The 18261-nt window shown below is 39.8% G+C and overlaps 1 protein-coding gene across 2 annotated transcripts in view; it reads left to right on the top strand.

Annotated features, from left to right (window-relative positions):
- SPATA20 (spermatogenesis associated 20) overlaps window positions 1-6627 on the top strand; it is a 48413-nt gene extending 41786 nt beyond the window's left edge. The window contains exon 16 of one of the 2 annotated variants that reach the window (XM_081938092.1): window positions 5038-6627. In XM_081938092.1, the coding sequence (XP_081794218.1) occupies window positions 5038-5208 (171 nt within the window). In that variant the 3' untranslated portion in view covers window positions 5209-6627. The remainder of the gene's footprint in view (window positions 1-5037) is intronic. The other variant, XM_081938093.1, reaches the window with a different exon arrangement.
- The last annotated feature ends 11634 nt before the right edge of the window (window positions 6628-18261 follow it).

Here is an 18261-nt window from a genome sequence, read left to right as displayed (position 1 = left end):
CATCACATGTTGATAGTGAAGAGGGCTTCTGTCTATCCTGGAGGAACCCTGAATGTATTAAGTTGATTTCCTGGCAAAAAACATGGCCAGTAGGAAGATTCTTAGTATTTCATGGTAAAATAGGTGGACAATATCAGTAGACTTGGAGTTTTTGGAAGGGAAATTGTGGCAATTTATCTTCCCCGAAAGGTAGAGGTGACATAGGTAGGGTCAGGGATTGACTCCTTAGACTGGGGAAAAAAATAAGTAAACAAAGAATCAGGGCTAGGAAGTTTACAGGGAAAAGGCAAAAACAGCTAAGCTTATGAAGAGAATATTTGGGACATCTCACTGAGGAAGAGGAGAATTGGTAATACACTGCATTCTACCTAGTACAGAATCAAGAAAAAAATTGATGTTGCTGAATGGATACATATGGTTGTGATTTTTTTAATCTCACAGTACTCAAAAAGTACAGCGACATATATGCACAATAGATACTTGGGGTAAATAGAATACATGTGGATATATTTGAGACAGAGTGGTGAAGATGTCCTTATTAAAATAGGTAATATATAGGTAATAAATACTTTAGCTGTGCTTTTATTTGGAATGATATGTGTGTGTATGCTGCTTTCTCTTGCTTTCCTGTATCTAAGTGACCTTGTTAGTGTGTCAGAGATGACTTATCACTTCTTTCCAAGATAGTTGATGTGAGAAACACATTTCTGAGTTTCATAGTTGCATTATTTTTTTTAGTTTGCTGAGTTTATTTTGAGTTAGTTGCATTTTCTTAAAAAAAATATGTGTGGATATGTGTATGAGAATGCACATGCATGCACTCACACACACAATGCAGTAGTCTTTGTTTTCAACTTGTGGTTGGGTTTCAATTCATGTAGTTCAAGCCAAAATATGCAGAATGATTCTGGTTGGAAAAGGCTGGATTAAGAGGTATTTACATTTGCTTTTGTGATCCAATAAGTTTTCTCTGCCTTTGTATATTGCCCATTGCAGGTGGATGGCCAATACGTTTAAATAAAATAAAAATTGTTGATCACTGGTAATCCTTTCTGTTCCTTCTTCTGTTTATATGCTAAACAATGTAAGAGGAAATCCCTTTAATAACAAAGATGCTGGGTATATTTTCCAGTATTTTTGTTTCAACAAGGCTAGCTTTGTTTTATACCTTGAACCAAGGTAAATGATAGTCATTCTTGACGAGTTTCATGCCTTTGCTCTTTCCATTAGCTTCCAGGACCTAGGAGAGCTAATAATAATTTCTGTATTGTAAAAATTAATTAGTGCTGCAGCCATTCATTTCTCAGGCATGATTAAGGATGACCTAATGACACTGTAGCAGGAATTGCTGCAGTTTTGAACTGGCCAAGAAAACATTCCAGAAGCCCTAGTTTAAACTGTGGTGGGAAAGATGAGAAGTGTTTTTCATAGGTACGTTGAATAACAGAAAATGGAGAAAAGGAGGCCCTTGTCAGAATGGAGCCTAACACATCCTAAAGTTAAGTTCTGCCTAACAGAAATAGCATTTAGAGAAGCAGTTGGGTATAGTTCAATTACAGTGCATGTAAAATTAAATCAACAAAATGAGTGGAAAGAGGAAAACATAGAGGCATTTACAATTTAAATGTCCCTCTGGAGAAGGGTGCAGGTTTTGAGCAGGCTGGGAACGTAAGCAGCATACTTAAGAAAAAAGCCATTAAAAAGCCAAGCACAATGGACAACAGGCAGGAGGAGATAGGATTCCCAAGAGCTGCCCTGTTTTGTCTGGAAGTAAGCCAAAACATAAGATCTGATATTAAATTAGTACAGGGGCTCTGGAACTCAGACACTGCGCTATTAACTAGAATTTTCTTATCAAGAGAATAAAAGAACTTTTGGCTTTGCTTTTCACATCAGCAGGAAAAAGGGTCAATTTGCAACGCTAATTCCTGAAGTGCAAAGGAGCAGTTTTCCAAAATGATGAGGATAGGGCCACTTATCTAATGGGGGATGCTTTGACCCTCTTGTAGGGATGACTTCCCTGGTTGACCTTATATGGATCAGTAAAATACTTGCAAGTGTGTTTGGATGAAGTTGAGCTGGCATCTTCTACCCCAAAGACTGCTGGTGAGAAACAAGATTCACATTTTCTGCAGAATGTTATCTTGTCAAGTTCAGAATAAAGAATCAACTGTTCTGTGTGATATCTTCTGAAGATGAACCAAATCAGGATAGGAAACTTATTTTCTGACACTTACAAAAAATGATTTGACTATGGGAATGAATAATATTCAGGGAAGAATATAACTGTATGAAGTAAATTTGAAGGTGACATTGGCAATTCTCACCTCATCAATAGAATTAAAATCGGAAAATGTGCTGGATATGTTTACATAGTAGAGCTGTTTAGTTATTAAGAGGCTGTCATCTCTGACTTGTTCCAAATCAAAAACATCTTCTGGGCTTTAATAGTTTGTTGAATTTGTCAAGTTTTGTTCTCTTTGCACAGTTTCATTTTCACAGATTAACTAGGAAAGAAATTGAATTTATGTAGAAGTGAGAGGTCTTTTCTGTCTTTGAAAACAGAAAACCAGGCCCTGAATTTAAATGTCAGAATAGCCAAATGCATCAAGATTGGTTTCTACCTGTTTCTTGAAGGAATGAGCAAGGTAGAAGAGAGTGACTCGTCTCTACTAACACAGTAGAGAAAACCAGGATTAATAGACACTGCAGCTATATGGGGACATAAGTGGTATCTAATTGGCTACAAATCATCTTCATTAATTATTATTGATACTCTTGCCTTTGCTGATGGGTTTTCCAAAATAAAAGCAGAATGATTAGAAACAAGTGCCTTTTTGAAATATGTGAATACTCTTGCGGGAAATGCTAGATATTCCAGCGACTGGGCTGAGAAAAGCCATACAAGTATTCCTGATGTTTTATTTCTTTTCTATTTTGCAATAGAGTCCTCCTAGCTTTGCAAACCGTTCCCCAAATCCCACCAATCTACCCATTAATGGTAACATTAATGAGAAAGGCCTAACACATTATATAGTTTGATTCCTTTGACTGGAAACCATGCTTGTCATGTACAGCTCACTTCTTTTTATTACCGAAGGGAAGGAAGGGACTTCCCATTAGGGATGACTTAGTGTGGAAGAGGTCTTTTGGCCAGGCCATTCCTTCAGAGAACGTTCCTATGAAGACTTACTCTGTTGCTTATGCCAGCTTTGGACATAGAAAAGTCCCATAAGTATAGTATTGATCTTCATTTCATTTTATCTTTAGCTTAATATTCAACTCCTCACATAATGTTCCAGCAATTCGATATTCAGGGCAGAAGCACGGGGATAGACCACTAGTTCAAACTTCAGTTCCTACATACAGGAAGTTGGCATGCTGTAAAAGTGATTAATGCAGTTTGAATTCAATTAGAGTGATGTTTTTGAAGACTGCTGGGCTAGTGGGGGTGGCGACAGTATGGTTATGTTGATTACAGATTAGTTGTGGCACAGATGGATTAGAAGTGGAGAGGGCGGCAGGGAAATAGGAGCAGAAACACAAACCCCCTTCACCAAACTGCCACACAGATCAGAATCCCTGATCACAACTGTCAGGAATTGTGAGAAGAAAAACTATCTTGAATAAGTCATAGTGATATATCTCCTTAATTAGTATTGAACCAGAATAATATATGGACTTGTATAGAGAGCCGGGCTCCCTGATTGTTTCAGAGGCTCTTATTTATAGTTTGTTAATTTGAGTCACAGCCTACTAACCCTCCAGTTTTGTTATACAGGTCAAATTTATCAATTCACTTGGACAACATTAGAATTCCTGAGTACCTGAAATGGGAGGCAGCTAACGTAAATTGTCCTTTACTAAAATCAAGTTGTTATGCTTTACCTCAGTCTGTCCAGAATGCTGATCAGGATCATTGTATTACTTTCAGTGCATGTTCTCTTGCAATGAAAACAAAACAGAGGAAGAAATTGCTGATGGTTCCAAAAACTCTTTGTGCTTTATTTGAATCTTATGACTGGAAAGGATCTGGATCTAGTTGAAATGTATAGTGAGACAGATTCCTATCTCCCAAACAATCCTATCACAAGCTATTTAGTTGAAACATACTAGGGCTTTGGGAAGGGGTATTGTATGTTGTTGCCAATCAATTGCATACATTATTTTTTATAGTTTCCTTCTAACTTTTGGGAGGGAATGTATTTGTGGTATTTTTTTCAATGTAAAATTCAGTCACAATATATGCAACTAAAGTATTACTGAGCCTTTTTAGAAGTGCTAAGTCTTTGATTAGAAGCTTTCTCCTTGTAGTTTCTATCATTAATATCTTTCTTTTGAGCATCTACACAGCCATACTAATTAAGTGCCTCCTTGTTGTTTTCTGCAGAGAGTGATGGACTTAAATTACCAATGTACTTTCCTTTTTAATTATGACATAGGTAAAGGTTGCAATTAAAAGAAACAGTGAAGAAAAACCATATTTTTGCTGAGCAGGAAGCAGCAGCTGATGCCATGAATAGAAGTTGCAAAAGGAAGCTTCTAACTGAAGTTGCAGATCAGCTCCCCCCCACCCCAATTAAACTGGATTTACTTTAGAATAAATATGAAAGAAACATCATTGGATAATATATTGCTATATTAAATGACTTTTTATTCTGTCACTTTATTATGGAGAAAGATTGCTTTAGTAGTGCTATATAGGTTCTTAATCTGAAGAGTTAACTGATGGTATGAAGAGCACAGTGAGAGATATGTTATTACAGAGGTGCCAGGAAAAAAGAGTAGTAGAGAAACAACTAGGTTTTGAGCATTTGTCGGAAGACCCGCAGGATCAGGGCCAGGGCCAACCTTATTTTGGGTGGCATGATGGTTCAGAAAAGCAACAAGTGCTCCATGTGTTTGGGGATATGAAACGTCAGCAATTTTATAAGGTTTTCTCTGTGTTAATCAAATCCATAGTGCTTGGGGGAGGAGCAAATTGTATTATAACCGTGGACTTAGCCCCTGATTTTATTTGTGATAAATTTGTTTTAGGTGCTGATTCTTGCTGATGGGGATACAACAGGATTCCTCTACCATCAACTTGGTTTCCTCTCCTCTTTGGAAAAGAAAGATGGAAAAGCTACTGCTTATGTCTGTGAAAACTTTACCTGCTCACTACCTGTCACCTCCAGCCAGGAACTACATCGCAGGTTGCTGTCCTAAGTTAACGCAGGTTGCTGTCCTAAGTTATTATCCTTGGTAGTCCTCAGATTGCAATAGATTTGAGAAGGAAGAGGCCAATATTGGCAGTGTGGATCTTAACAATAAAATCATCTTCAGTATAAGCTGGCCCAGGGTCAATTTAGTTTGCCTCCCTCTTGTTTTAATAGCATCCTCTTCCTTATAACAGGAATATGCACATTCAGTTGTCCTGAAATGTATTTATTATTTGAGGACAAGGCAATGTGTCTTAAGGGGATTTGCAACCTGCATTTTGAAGATCCTGAAGACTGAAGTTTAATTTAAAATAAGACAGGCGTTTGATTTCTGTGTAATCTCAGTTCTTGTGATGCGATACAGCTTTGAGAACAATGTTCATTCTCATATGCTGCATAGAATCATAATTTAGACCTCTACAGCCTATTCTTTTAGATACAAAAGTCAAGACCCAGGGTTTTTTTGGTCTCTTTATGTTTCGTTTTTGGTTTGCGAAGGAAATAGTAGGCTTCTCTGCCTTTACTCCTCAGAGTAAAGGTTCTAAGGATGAGGATCCTCTGCTTATTTGATGTTAGAAAAGAACTCCTCTTATCATCTTTGTGTCTTTCTGTAGACATGTTATGAATACTTTTTATTCAAATAAGATTTTACAAAGATTTTAAAAAACTACAAAAACATAGAAGAAATATAAAAGGGAAGATTATAAAGGGATAAAAGAAAAAGGAAAAATAACAATGAAGAAAAAGTAACCTAAAGAAGCAACTTCCAATCTTCTTTGCAGCAATTACAAGGATAACAATGGTCATCTCCACCCTCCCATTTTGCATATCTAGAGTTCTTTTCTTCCTATAAACAAATCTTTTTAATCAATAAATCTCAAAATTAGGAGTTCGTTTTTTTCCATTTCCAATAAAAAAAAAAATCTTCAAAAAGTTTCAATCTTTTTCCAGTAGTTGTAGTTCCCTTCTTAATCAAACAAGTCAATATAGCCATTTCTGCAGATTCACAAGCCAATCCTCAATTGTTGGTGTTTCTGTGGTCTTCCATCTTTGTGCATATAACAGCCTTGCTGCAGTTACCTTATATAGTTCCAATTGTCCATGAGCTGATAGACATTGTGTGCATGCATGTGTGTATAATAAAACAATGGTTAAGAAAAGAGTCACCAACATAAATATGCACAGCAAATCAAGATGACCACAAAATGACATCACACAAACGATATGATGCTGCAAACTTTATCTGTGTATACTTGCATCAGATGTTGTCATAAACAGTTCCACTTAGGTTTGCCTCCTCACTCCTTGCAGAAACCTCTGATTGCCAGATATCTCCATCCTGCTCTGTGGCATTAGCAGCAAGCCTTGATTGTACCACAATGACCTCATGTGAGAAGTGATATGAAAAATCCCTCTCTATGTATCTTGATTGACACAAATGCACTGTTGTGGGTTGCACTTGATGGCACATGTCTTTGTTATGTATGTACACACACACATATCAGACACCTGTCAATTCCTGCCCTGTTTTAAACTTCCAGAAGTATCATCACTTCATAAGTGACTCTTATGAATCAAGATTCTCCTGTGACAGATACTTCCAGAAACATTTAAAAACGTGTATTGTCCTACTGTACTGTTGAAAAGGAAGGTTGAGTTTATACATACTAGTGTACATGAAAAGTGGGGACATGAGATGAAAAGAATACAACTTAAAAGTACTCAAAATCTAGACAACTATATCACTCAGGTTGTTATACAATTCAAGAAACAGGCATGAAAAATAATGTTTCCATTTTCAATTTTAAGAGAAAAACAAGTTTCATGTTTGAAAAAAAAAAGTGATGAAATGTTCCATCCAGGTTTATTTTAATTTATAATAATAAAAAGTAGAATCAAATAAGTTTACAAGGCTCATGATAGCCAGTAATTGCACTGCTACTATTATCCTGCCAGAGTTCTAAACTTCCTAATAATCTCTCAAATTCACTATAAATACCATAAAAAGTACATTAAACTTGTATTCATCTTAGGTATAATTAGATTAATTTGAATATTTTTATTAATGCAGGGCTTAAGAAATGGTTTTGCTATGTTAGGTGCATTTTGATATTACAACAACAATCCTAGATGGTGACAAGGGCCAATTATTCAGGACAGCTGTTTCTGTGCAGCTAGGGAATGTGTATTTTCACATAGCATCATTAATGATCTGCTCACTGGGGAAGTTAAGCCTACTTTTGCACTTCCTTCCCTTTTAATCTCCTTCATTGGATGGCAATGATAGAGTCCTCAAGGTATCTTGGGATTAACTGCTCCCCAAATTTACACCCAGCATCTTATGTCTACTTATGATCCAAGAAGTTGCCTCTTGATACACCAAGTCAGGATGCCAGGAAAGGGGAATAAGGTAATAGACTCTAATGAAAAATCAAGTCATTATTTCTTTGGATGAGGAATTGTGTTAAGCGCTGCCAAGGCCATTTCATGTTGTCAGTTCCCCACTGATGAGGAAGGAGACATTTCAACCAGAATTCAAGAAAAAAGAGCCAGAATGAGCTGATGTGGAAGCCAAGAAACTTTGCTCTTGGGCAGAATCGCATTTACTGCTGCTCTGGCTGCTCCCTATTGCCATGTCACAGCAATAGAAGCTGAATTATTCAACGCTTGCCTATTGTGGAGCTAAATCTGTCTCCATCCAAGCAGCACTCTCATTCCTTTTCATTTTCCTGTCTCAGGTACGCAAGGAGCTGCCAGGTATCAATCTATTTTCCTGTGCCAAATGCCACAATGAGTGAAGAAGTGAGGTACTAAATGTGCCTTTCTGGAAGGAGAGGTGACACTGGAATGCTTTCAGGCCATGCAAAACTCCTCCATATTAATTACTCGTAAATACATTCGAATGAGGGCATTTCCTACATTTAGGACATTTTCTTCTCAGTTTTAAAAGTGTGTGGTAAATACTTAGCTAGCAGAGCAACCACACGTTTGGAAATATTTAGTGAATGCTAACAAGCTCCATGTTGAGTAGAGGAATAACTAAATTCAACCAATTATCTTCTAAAAACCCCCCTGTTTGGTATGACTTTGAACTTGGCTTTCTTGTAAGGCATTGCAGAGAAACGTATGATGTAATGGTGTGTGGATGAAGTCCTCCGACACAGGAAGAATGCAGCGGTAAAACCCTCTCTTTGACTAAGTACATCCTGTGGTTCTGCTTATGACGGCCTGTTTCACAGACCGTTGGCTGTGATTAGAAAACCACAGCAAAGAAGAGAAAGGGAGTCTTGGGGGATTGGGTTGATTTGGTTGTTAAATCCAGCTCTACCATAAAGTGAATATGGTGTGTTAATGTGTGCAACAGGGTGCATTTGGTGGATATCCGGTGGGGAAGTTCTGTCAATCTTGTCATCGGATTGGCACTTTGACCTATGCCCATCTCCATAGGTAGAGAGCTGCCAGCCAAGCAACACCAGAGAAGCCTTTGCGCAAGACTGAAAGAGCCATTTGGAACAAGGAGGTGTGATTGCGTAAAACAGAAGTGGTGGCTGTGCACTGACAGTGATGGATAGATTTAGTTATGGGGTCGCTTGACCTGCTGCTATTCCTAGCAGTAAATTAGATAATGGCACTTCCAGACCCGATAGGAACCGTTTCATTCTCTGCTGTGCCAGTTCTCTCATCAATTTTTCTTTTGACAAGGGGCTTCATCCCAGCTACAGAGTCAGCCTATACACCTTCCTGTATATTCCTCAACTTATGGCACAATCAAGTGTTAAAATAGGAAGAGTGGGACGTTTGGCAGGGCTGATGCTGGCACTGAGGATGCCCCAACAATCACAGGATGCTCCCAGAAAAAAAAAGCCCTTCCTATGGCCCTGCAGTAGCTGTGTTTGCCAACGCAAGGATGATTTTTTGTACAAGCATGGAGTGGGAAGAAGAAATCAGATAGCTACAGCTGACTGCACATTGCAGACACTTTAGAACAGCCAACAGGTGAATTAGCTCTCTTCAGTAAAGGAAGAAATATGTCGGGATGCATTCAGATGAGAGGGGGCTGGGTGAAGCCAGGGAAAGGAAGTGCCATATTATACAATTGTTAGTTAAGGTCCAGTGTGTTCAAATAAGTGTTAATAAAACATTGCAGTCTTGACCCAAGTGAGAGGTGACTGTGACTCAGTGGCAGGACAAATGCTTTGCATGTGGGATTCAATCTCTTGTCAGAAAAGACTGGCTATGTTTGGCTAGTCTTAAACTTGATCTATTGCACTTTCCTGCTTTCTCATACAAGAGATTTACCGCTATCCCTGAGTGGGTTTTTGCGTGTCCACATCTATTTCCATTCTGTTGTAAAAATGAATAGTCCTTCTCTTGCTGACTTACGTAGCAGCCAGCAGGATATTGAAATGTACATATGGCACCTCTTCTTGGACTCATTGGTAAAATCCAAGCAGGAGCGATAAAGTGATGCATTCTCTTGGGCCCCAAAAAACATTGTGTTCACCCCCCAAACCTTCCAATTTTATGCAGAATTGATTGCCGGGAAGTTTATTGTGTGTGTGTGTGTGTATACATACATACATACATACATACATACATACATACATACATACATACATACACCAGCATACACACAGGCACACACCAGTAAACACACACCGGTACACACATGCACACAGTATACTAGAAAATTCTCAATAATATTTTGGACAATGGTACTAGGGTAATGGCCTAGTCCTCTCAAATCACATCTAAGTTTTCATACTCCCATAGAGCAAAATCGATATCATGTCATCTAAAATTTGCATCAGTACATTCCGATTGGGACGTTATTCCATTTGTGGGATCTCCACGGGTTGTTTCTAATAAGAGCATGTAAGACTATTCACTAAAAATAGACTTGCCTTTGCTTCCAGAAACCTTAGTCCAAATATTTATAAACAATGATGTATATTTACCAACACCATTTCTTTTCACAGTGTTGTTTTCTTCCATTTTGTTCCCAGCATTAATTTTTCATTGTGGGGTGGTATTTGCTATGGTGGTCCAAATTCATTGGAAACCACAGAACTGTTTTTAAAAAATTCATTGGCATTTAACAATGTTTTTAATAAGAAGATAATAAGGACCAGATAAAATGTGCACATTTTACGATGAAACAAACAAGCGTTAACTATGAAGAAAAACCAGTACTAAACTGTATAAAGCTTAGATACTTTAATTTTTAACAGAAGCAAATATAGACTTGCATGCATTCTGTTTGCAAGAAAATGGGAAGTCCTTGAAAGATTATGTATTTTTTAATATTTCAACAAATACTGTATGTATAATATCCATTATATTTATTTAACAACATTTCTTTAAATAAGTTTGCTTGTGGCTTCCGCTGCAATGTTTTGGTTACGCCTTTGACAAAAAAAATTCCCAAACACTTTGGATTTTAACCAGTGTGGGTTTCAAATTTTTTTGGAACCTCTTCTGTAGGTGTGGCCTGCTTTGTGGGAGTGGCTTGCCGGCCATGTGATCAGGTGAGAGTGGCTTGCTGGCCATGTGACTTGGTGGGAGTGGCTTGGCGGTTGTGTGACCGGATGGCAATGGCTTGGCAGTCATGTGACTGGGTGGGAGTGGCCAAGACAATGTCACTGAATTCTTTGCCCCAATGGATGATCTACAAAAAGATATAAAAAAGGAAATTTATTATTTTGTGTGCTTACTACTTCAATAAGATTAAAATAAGTACACAAAACAATAAAAGAGCTACTTACCAAAGGAAGATGACTGTCCTTGCCAGTCTTCAATATCACTGACTCCAATGAATGGCCTGCACAAAGAAGAGACATAGAAATGAACTCTTTCATTGCATGCACTGCATTAGGATGAAACTAGCACACAAAATAATAGAAAAGGAAGATTACTGTCCTTTTGTGTGTTGAATTCACCCACTGACCACCTTGCTCCAATGAATGGCCTGCATAAAGAGATACATAAAGGAAGACTTTAATTGCTTGCACTACTATATTAAGGATGAAACAAGCACACAAAGCAGTAAAACAACTACTTACATAGGAAAGATGACTGTCCTAGCGGTCGTACTTTGTTGCTTCTTCATCCTGTTAAATAATACTAACTGCAGAAGAAATAAAACAATATTGGATTCAGTTGTGGTTGTAAGCTGAGGACTACACTACAGGTAACAGAAGGGACCTCTGTTTTCACCCAACAATGTACAGTGTTTTCAGGAAGGATGTCCCGCAATAAACAGGAAAGTTTTTCATCTAAGAAGTTAGATCAAGAATGAATGTCATAGGGAGATTCACAGAGCAATACAGATTTCGTTTTCTGAAATTTATCCCTCAGTTCAAAAAACAGGAATATATGAATTAGGTTCAGTATTTAGGACAGACCAAGTAGCTATTCAAGAGTTAGTGGTGTCACGGTTAGAAGCAATGGTAAAGCAAGATATGGATTTAAAACCAGTAATATTTGATTGGGCATTTCAAAGGGAATACAATACATATTTAATTTTACACATGTTAACAGCTACTGGAATTGTGTTTGCACAACAGTGGAAAAACAAAGATGAAAATGAATAAATATTAAAATGTGCAGGAATAAATAAATTGACAATTTAAATCAAGAAGGCTTTGAATACTTTTTCATGTGAGATTTGTTTTATCAATTGCTAACTAAAAGAAACAGAAATTAGAAATCTAAAAGTATGAAAGAAAACACCAATTATGTAAGGAAAGGTCACTAAAATGTATAAAGAAATATTATTAGTACTTGATCATTATTAATGTGTAGATAACTGCGGGACATTACACACACACACACACAATGCCAGGAAAACACCAAAAATAACAATTTCCCCCCAAAAGACTGCAAACGAAACCAGTTTTTTCCCCTAACCCTAAGGACAGAAAAGACAAAGCCACTGGAATAAAAACCATCAAGGCATTGTGGGAAATTATAAAGGACAGTGCCAGGAAGTTCACAGAACAAGCAATCACCTCAGAATTACCTAAACAACCAGGTATTCTATAAACAATAAATAAAATATTCTTAAAAAAAACATTAAAAGCATAAAAGAAAAAAAAACCCAGGTCACTTACCAGCCGGCAGAATCAGCAGCTCTCCGATGCGATGGATGCAGCAGGGAGCAAGCAGGTGAGGCAGCAGGTAAGCTGGACTGAAGGGACAAGGGACAATCGGGTCAGCTAGGCCCGCTGCCTGGCAGACTTAGCCAGCCAGGCGAGGTAGGTACTGGGGGGGGGAGCAGGAAACCCCCTTTTGGCCACGTGGTGTACACTAACTCGCGGCTTTCCCGAGGGAAGGCCTGAAGGCCTTCCCTCGCGAAAGCCGCAAGTTGATGTACGCTAGCTGCTGCCGCTGCCCACCCTCTTTCAGCCACAGGCTAGCATACACTAGCTGCCTGCCGCCGCCGCACCCCTTTCGGCCACTTGGTGTATGCCAGCCTCTCGCCGCCACTGCCGCCCACCCCCTTTCGGCCACATGGTGTTTGCGAAAGCTGTGAGCTAGCATACACTAGTCTCCTGCCACTGCCGCCCACCCCCTTTTGGCCGCGGGCTGGCATCTGCTAGCTTCCTGCTGCCGCCGCACCCCTTTTGGCCACACGGTGTACATTAGCCTTCCGCTGCTGCCCCCCTCGCGCTTAGTTATTTACCTGTGGGAAGCAGCAAGCTGCTGGAAGACAAGGCGAAGCAAGGCGAAGCGAAGCGAAGCGAAGCGAAGCGAAGCAAAGCAAAGCAAAGCAAAGCAAAGCAAAGCGAAGGGAGACCCGATCAGCAAGCGCAATGCAACAGCTGCTCGGGAACGAGAAAGATTCTTTTCAAAAGAGGAATGTTGGCCGTTGGCGCCGCACTTTTAAATGTGTGTTAGAGGCCGGCGGGTCGACTCCAGCTCACTCATTGATTGGCTGGACTCCAGCCAATCAGTGAGCGGCGGGCTGGCTAGTTTAGTGCGGACGGGCGAGGGAGCAAGCGAGCTGTGACGGAACGGGTAAGGTGACCGAGCGACAGGGCCGGGGCAGGCCTTCCTGAACTTGCTTCCGGGTCCACCAGTGGAACCTCTTCTAACCGGTATGGTAGATTTGACGAAGTTCTTCTACCGAACTGGTAAGAACTGGCAGGAACCAACCTCTTGTTTTAACACAATAAACTCATTGATACATGAGATGTTCTCACTTCTTTTTTCTGGTTCTCAATGCCCTTTCTCCCCTCCCCCTATATTGTAAGCAGTTTTATGGCAAGCAGTGTAACTTGCTAAACTACAGCTGAAGTGGTACAGCTGTGTGTCACTACCTGGACGGACCAACAGTTGCAAAACAATGGAAATAACTTAGAATAACTTTATTGTCACTTTGAATGCATGCTAATTGACATACATTAAAATGAAATTTCATTGCATACAGTTCTCAAAGGGTCTCCAATATACACTACATAAACATGACTAAATAAATAAATAAATAAATAAAATACAAAATTATGCATCTACCCACATATATTATAACAACACAGTCTAGTTCAGATGTATACATGTACATAGCATGAAAAATGAATTGTGCGAGTTTACCAGATGGATGGCATAGGGCTGTGATGGAGAACCTATGGCAGAGCCCTCTCTACAGGCATGCGAGCTGTCGACCCAGCTCAGCTCCCCCATGAATGTGCATGCGCCCCCTGCCGTCCAACTCGTCTTCAGGTCTCAGCTGTGCATGTACATGGGGCATGCAGAAAATGTGTGAGCATGCATGTGGGACAGGACTCACGCAGGGGGTCTCGTGCATGCGTGGGGGTCTTGCGTACATGCATGGGGGATGTGGTGCATGCAGGGAATTGTGTGCGCATGCGTGGGGGTCACATGCATGCATGGGGGCATGGGGCTTGGGGGGTTGTCCCACGAGCATTGCATAATGGGTGCACGGGCTTTTGGCACACGAAGTCAAAACTGTTAGCCATCACTGACATAGGGAACAAAGATGTTACACAATCTGGTAGTCCTGCTAGAAATATTTCTGATGCAATTGGATATTACATACCAGTTGAGTAAACACAGGAAAGCAGCTTAAACCTGTACACAATGATAGAATGGGAGAGAGAGTTCTTGTATCAACACTGGAGTTCTTTTCGTTATTAAGATTAGAAAAGTAGCTTAACTCCATATAGCATCCTTTGTCTTTGGTGAAGCTACAGTAGCCTCTCCAATGATGGGATTTAGAAGAAATGTTTTAAATATTATCCTCTCTAGGATATTCTGCTTAAAATGCTAGCAGCAAATTGCCTTAACCCTGATGTTTTGAAAAAGGTTACAAAACACTCCCCCACCTGCCCTATCACTTCATATATCTCTCAGCCTTCATAATGGCTGTTGCAACCTAAAGGGAGTAGGGAAGATTCTGTAATGTGTGTGGATAGCTGGTTGTGTCCAGAGCTTTCCAAAAGGGCGTTCCAGGAAACAAGGAAAGGCAGCCAGCAGAAATGCCTTTGGAACCAAAAAGGAATTTTTCACTTCATTTCTTTGTTTTTCTAGTGAATCTTACAGGAAAGTTTGGGTTGGGGGGAAGATGGTTCTTTTCAAAGTCACCCTACCTATCTCTCTCTCTTTTTTTTTGTGGGACCATACAACCATACTTCAGTTGTAATTTCCATTTTTTAAAATGAATGTGACAAGGCGTTGGAGAAACCTCTAGGACAGTGATGGCTAACTTTTTTGTTCTTGTGTGCTGAAAGCATGCGTGCGTGCACGTTAGCGCATGCCCACACCCATAATATAATGCTCGCGTGTACCCACCCGTTCATGTATGCATGACACCCCCCCCGCACCACATTTTGGTCCTAGCAGGCGTTTCTGAAGCCTCCTAGGACCAAAAATGGGCATGGGGGGACCGCACTCCCATGCTTCCCCCCCCCATGCATACCTATGCTGTTACAGGAGTTATATTTGCCTTGTATGCAGCTTTATTCCTCTCTAGCATTCCTCTCCATTTTCAGTGATGCATTTCCTACCTCTCTAGGATTTACCTTTATCTGCTCCTGTGAGGCACTTCCTGTTGCTGTTGGATGTATATTGATGGCTTGTATAGTGTTTTTGCAGAGACCTGAAAATCAGCTGGCTGGCGCCACATGGAGCTCATCTGGGGCTCTCGTGCCAGCAGAGATGCCTCTGCGTGCCACCTGTGGCACTCGTGCCATAGGTTCGCTATCACGGCTCTAGGATGACTTGTGAAAATCATTAATGGATATGTTAAGCCAGGGGTCACCAACCTTTCGAATCTCAGAGACCACTGAATTCATAATTTTAAATCCTGCAGACCACTAATATCATCTGCCTAATGACCAGCTGGGTGGGCGTGGCCAAGTGGTCATGTGACTGGGTGGGTGTGACCAACTCAATGTCACTCACATCGAGGGGCACCTTGATGGCCTCTACTCACCCCCTCCCTCCCAGCCACTCCTCGCGTGCCTGCTTGGGCTCCTTAGGGCCCCAACAGGAAGCAGTTCTTTTCCAGAGAGAGCTTGGGGCTTAAATTGGAATAGTGCTGTCTGGATTTTACTTTTTTACCTTTGGTTGTTTGCCTCCTTTTTAAAATTTAATGATTTTATTATCTACTGTGGACATTTTAATTATGATTATGTATGGTTGCAGTGTCTATGTTAATTGCTGGATGTCCTTGAAATGTGCTGAAGTGTAACAGCACATGTTACACCTCTGTTCTGTGAGCGCCATTGTTTTCCGGTTTGCTTTCAAGTGCCAATTCAAGGTGCTGATTTTTATCTTTAAAGCCCTTCATGGCATGGGGCGAGTCATTTGAGGGACTGATTCTTCCAAATTATATTTGCCTTTCCCATCAGATCCAGCAGAAATGGTATGTTGCATGTCCTGTCTGCTGAAGAGCTATATCTGATGGGGCCTGGGAGATGTGCCTTTTCTGCCATTGTTGTTCAACTAGCAAGCCATATGGCAGCTGCAATTACAATGGTTCACTTTGCCTGTGTTTAGATATATCCCCTTTAGTTACAGTATCCTCATTCCACTCTCCAGGCATGGACTTAAGAGCTCCTCTGCTCAGTTCCACTCCACATCAAGCAATCTCTCCACCAATGGTTAATTTCAAACAATTCCAGTCAAGAACATTCCCTCTGTGCATCCCTTCCTGATGTGTATCGCTGCCACCAACTCCCACCAACATCCATTTCTATGTGCTTTTTCTTGACACTTTAGAAGAAACTCCAGCTTCTTGGGGAAAACTTCACAGTCAGAAGGCCCATAAGCAAACAAGATGGCACAAAGTCTACCCTATTTTACTTGTTATGGTAACTGATTTATCTCAACATCATCCCAAATTCATCCTGGGACTCTGTATATCTGTAACATTCTTCACAATGAACTCCGCTATATCACAAATGCTACCAAATGAAAGAAAACTTTATTTGGCAGCAATGATGCTCCCAAAAATCCTATTGGGGCAGCTGTGGTTGTTCTGTTTGCATCATGGGTAACAAAGTAATGACTTCTCATGCCCCCGTTAGAGTCTGAATCTGCGGGGGCATGACACTACTCTTGGAAACACCTTGCTTTTTACTTCAAACAGACCTCTGCTTTACATGTTTCTACCCATTTCTTTGCTGACTTCTTCACAGAGAGCAACAGGGATTGAACCAAAAGCATTCTTATCACATCTTGAGGCCTTGGCAGCCATGGCGCATCTGTTCCTCCATCTCATCTATATTGAGAATACGTCCACTTTCCAAGTCAACCAAAATTCCTTTCTGCATATCATGGACCAATCTTCTCTGGTCAATGTCAAACCCCTTTGTTTTTTGGGTGTGTGTGTGTGTGTTTGTTTTGGTTAATTGTAAGCCACCCAGAGTTGTTGTGGCATTGTAAATTAAGTTGAAGTCCAAGACAATGCTCATCAACCTCCTGTACCAGTTGAAATGCTACATATGAACTTCAGCAGTGACTTTTTCTTCAAAGCTAGAGGGACAAGCAAACAGGAACAAACAAGAGCTTTACCTGTCATTTCGCTGGATTTCTAAATGTCTTTATGGTATTATGGGAAGACTCACAGGTCAGAAATTCAGTGGAAAGTGCACAGTGGGTAAGGTCAGAACAAAGAACTTAGCTTCTCTTCAAAAATAGTTTGTGCCAGCATGCTGAGCTGTTTGCGTTCTCTCCATTTGTGTCCAGTTGCTTCTGTCCCTCTCACACAGCCATTGAAAACATGTTGTCAATTTTAATTGGACTGAGCTAAGGTGAAGAAGTATTTCGATAAAGGAAAAAGGTAGGGACACTGAAGTCTTTTCAAGACTGCTGCAAACAAAATCCTACAAGAGTGTTCAACTATTGAAAGAAATTTCAGGGCATTTTTTTCATGTAGGACATAGATTTTTATTACCATTCTCTTCTGTTCTCCCTGAGGAATATATCAAGCCAGGCTAAATAGTTCCCTGGTTGAAATATATATATATATATATATATATATATATATAGATAGATAGATAGATAGATAGATAGATAGATAGATAGATAGATAGATAGATAGATAGATGATAGATAGATAGATAGATAGATAGATAGATAGATAGATAGATAGATAGATAGATAGATAGATAGATAGATATATATATATATATATATATATATATATATATATATATATATATATATATATATATATATATATATATATATAAACAAACATTTGTATTGCCAAGCAATTCAGAAAAAAAGAGGCCTAGATCATAATCCTGACATCATTTTAAAGTATTAGGTTCTATTAAATAGTGAACCAAATTGAATACATCCAAGAACAAAACTTGTAAGAAACTTGCATCCAGTTTTTTAAAAATCAGATTCATTTCAGATTCCAGGACAAAAGAGAGCTGTGATGATTGCCCTATTTTCCTTCCTAGCTTACAGAGCCCACTATTCCCATTAGGGATGTGCTGAAGGGTTTCAGTGGGAACCTCATTGGTGGCATACTTTGTTCCTTCATGATGGGGAGCTCATAGCTTGAGGACAGGGGATCTATGATAAA

Source organism: Natrix helvetica (genome assembly GCF_964273705.1).
Source record: "Natrix helvetica genome assembly, chromosome: 1".
Taxonomy (NCBI): domain Eukaryota; kingdom Metazoa; phylum Chordata; class Lepidosauria; order Squamata; family Natricidae; genus Natrix; species Natrix helvetica.
The sequence above is the reverse complement of the archived record's forward strand: the minus strand, read 5'-3'. Positions and strand labels throughout refer to the sequence as shown.